The 1,602-nt window shown below is 74.3% G+C and overlaps 2 protein-coding genes across 2 annotated transcripts in view; both read left to right on the plus strand.

Annotated features, from left to right (window-relative positions):
* Positions 1 to 198, plus strand: part of INPP1 (inositol polyphosphate-1-phosphatase) — a 1,849-nt gene extending 1,651 nt beyond the window's left edge. Inside the window, exon 6 of the mRNA XM_026047364.1 lies at positions 64 to 198. Within this exon, the coding sequence (XP_025903149.1) occupies positions 64 to 198 (135 nt within the window). The remainder of the gene's footprint in view (positions 1 to 63) is intronic.
* A 505-nt stretch (positions 199 to 703) lies between these two features.
* CD63 (CD63 molecule) overlaps positions 704 to 1,602 on the plus strand; it is a 2,995-nt gene continuing 2,096 nt past the window's right edge. Inside the window, exons 1-2 of the mRNA XM_026047377.1 lie at positions 704 to 769; positions 959 to 1,032. Coding sequence (XP_025903162.1) covers positions 967 to 1,032 — 66 coding nt within the window. The 5' untranslated portion in view covers positions 704 to 769; positions 959 to 966. The remainder of the gene's footprint in view (positions 770 to 958; positions 1,033 to 1,602) is intronic.

The following is a 1,602-nucleotide window of genomic DNA, read 5'->3' on the forward strand; positions in this document are numbered from 1 at the left end:
GCCGTGCCGCTGGCGAGCGCCCTGCGCGCCCGCCGGGACGGGGACTCGGCGCCCGCCCCCCAGCTGCTCTACAACCGCCCGGCCGAGGGGGCCGCGGGCGCCCAGCGCTGGGCCAACCGGGGGGGCCTCGTGGCCTACGTGCACCCCCAGCACCTGGAGGCCGTGCTGGCCGCACTGGCCACCGTGCCGGGGCTCTGAGCCCTTCTTTGGCTGGGGGGCGGCAATGGGGCCCTGTAGGGCGCAGGGAGCCAACGCGTGGGGCAGCCAGGCCCCCGGTGTGGGGCGGTCCTGGACCCCCCCACAGGCACCCCCAGCACTGCCCACCCCCAAACTGTTCCTATCCCGGCAGTATTAAAGTGTCCTTGTCACCGCCACGTCTGTGCTGTCCTGGGGACACCGAGGGGAGGGACGCGGTGGGACAGGGAAGGGGAGGGCTGGAGCGTGGAGGAGGCAGCAGTGGGGCAGGGACGCGGGGGAGGGATGTGGGGCGGGACGGCGGCCCCGTCGCGGGCCGATGTGGGGCGGGATGGGAGCCCCGTCGACGGGGACCCCACGGGACACGCGAGGGGGACACGCGGGCCGGGCCGCTGCGGTTCCGGCGCCCCGTCGGGGCCGCGCGCACTGGGCGGCAGCGGGGCCGGGGCGGTACCGGGGCCGGTGCCAGGGCGGTACCGGGCGGGGCGGGGCCGGGGCCCGGGTTTCCTGTTGACTCGCGATCCCGTCACATGATCTTGAAGTGAACGGAGCGGGCGGCGGAGCAGCGGCGCCGGTGAGCGGGGCCGGGAACCGGGAGCGGGAATCGAGAGCGGGAACCAGGAACGGGAACCGAGGCCGGCTCAGACCGCGGCTTTCTCCCCACTTCGCCCCGTCGGGGCGAGCGGGCTGGACGCGGGGCGGTGCCGTCTCGTCCCGTCCCGTCCCGTCCCGGGGGCCGTTTCCGAGGTGCCGCTTCCCGCAGGAACGGTCATGGCCATGGAGGGCGGCATGAAGTGCGTCAAGTTCCTCGTTTTCGTCTTTAATTTCATCTTCTGGGTGAGTCGCGGCGGGCGCTGCCGCCCGGCCCCCGCCTTGGCCGCCCCCAGCGCCTCCCTGCGTCGCGTTCCCCGCGGGACGCGGGGCGGGTCGCGCTGTGGGGCGAGCTCGGGACAGCTCCAGAGCCGTGGGGCCAAGGGGGATGTTGGAAGGAGGGAGTTTGCCCACCCTGGGAGCAAGCCGGGCTGCTAATGCCGTCAGTAGGTTCCAGGGGTAACACGTTTGGGCAGGCAAGGTGGGCGCACCCTGGTTGGGGCAGGGAGCAGGAGGCAGCACCCCAAAGTGGGGCGGAGATGCCCCTTGGGTAGAGGGGGGACCCGCGAGGCCCCGTCCCGTTCCCGGCACCCGGAGCGGGGCCAGGGCGGCCGTGCCCCCTCCCCCAGGCAGGACGTGGCTTTGGGGAAGTCGGGGTGAGGAAAGAGCCGCGGGGGCCACCAACGGCCGGGGGGACAGCGGGGAGCCCGCCCGGCCGCCCGCCCCGCGACGAAGCCGGAGGATGGGAATGACTCGTCCCATCCTGGTCCCACCCTGATCCTGCCGGGCTGAGTCACCCTTGGCGGGGGGGGGCTT

The sequence above is a fragment of the Nothoprocta perdicaria genome, unplaced genomic scaffold (assembly GCF_003342845.1).
Source record: "Nothoprocta perdicaria isolate Ctin4 unplaced genomic scaffold, notPer1 scaffold_497, whole genome shotgun sequence".
Lineage (NCBI taxonomy): Eukaryota > Metazoa > Chordata > Aves > Tinamiformes > Tinamidae > Nothoprocta > Nothoprocta perdicaria.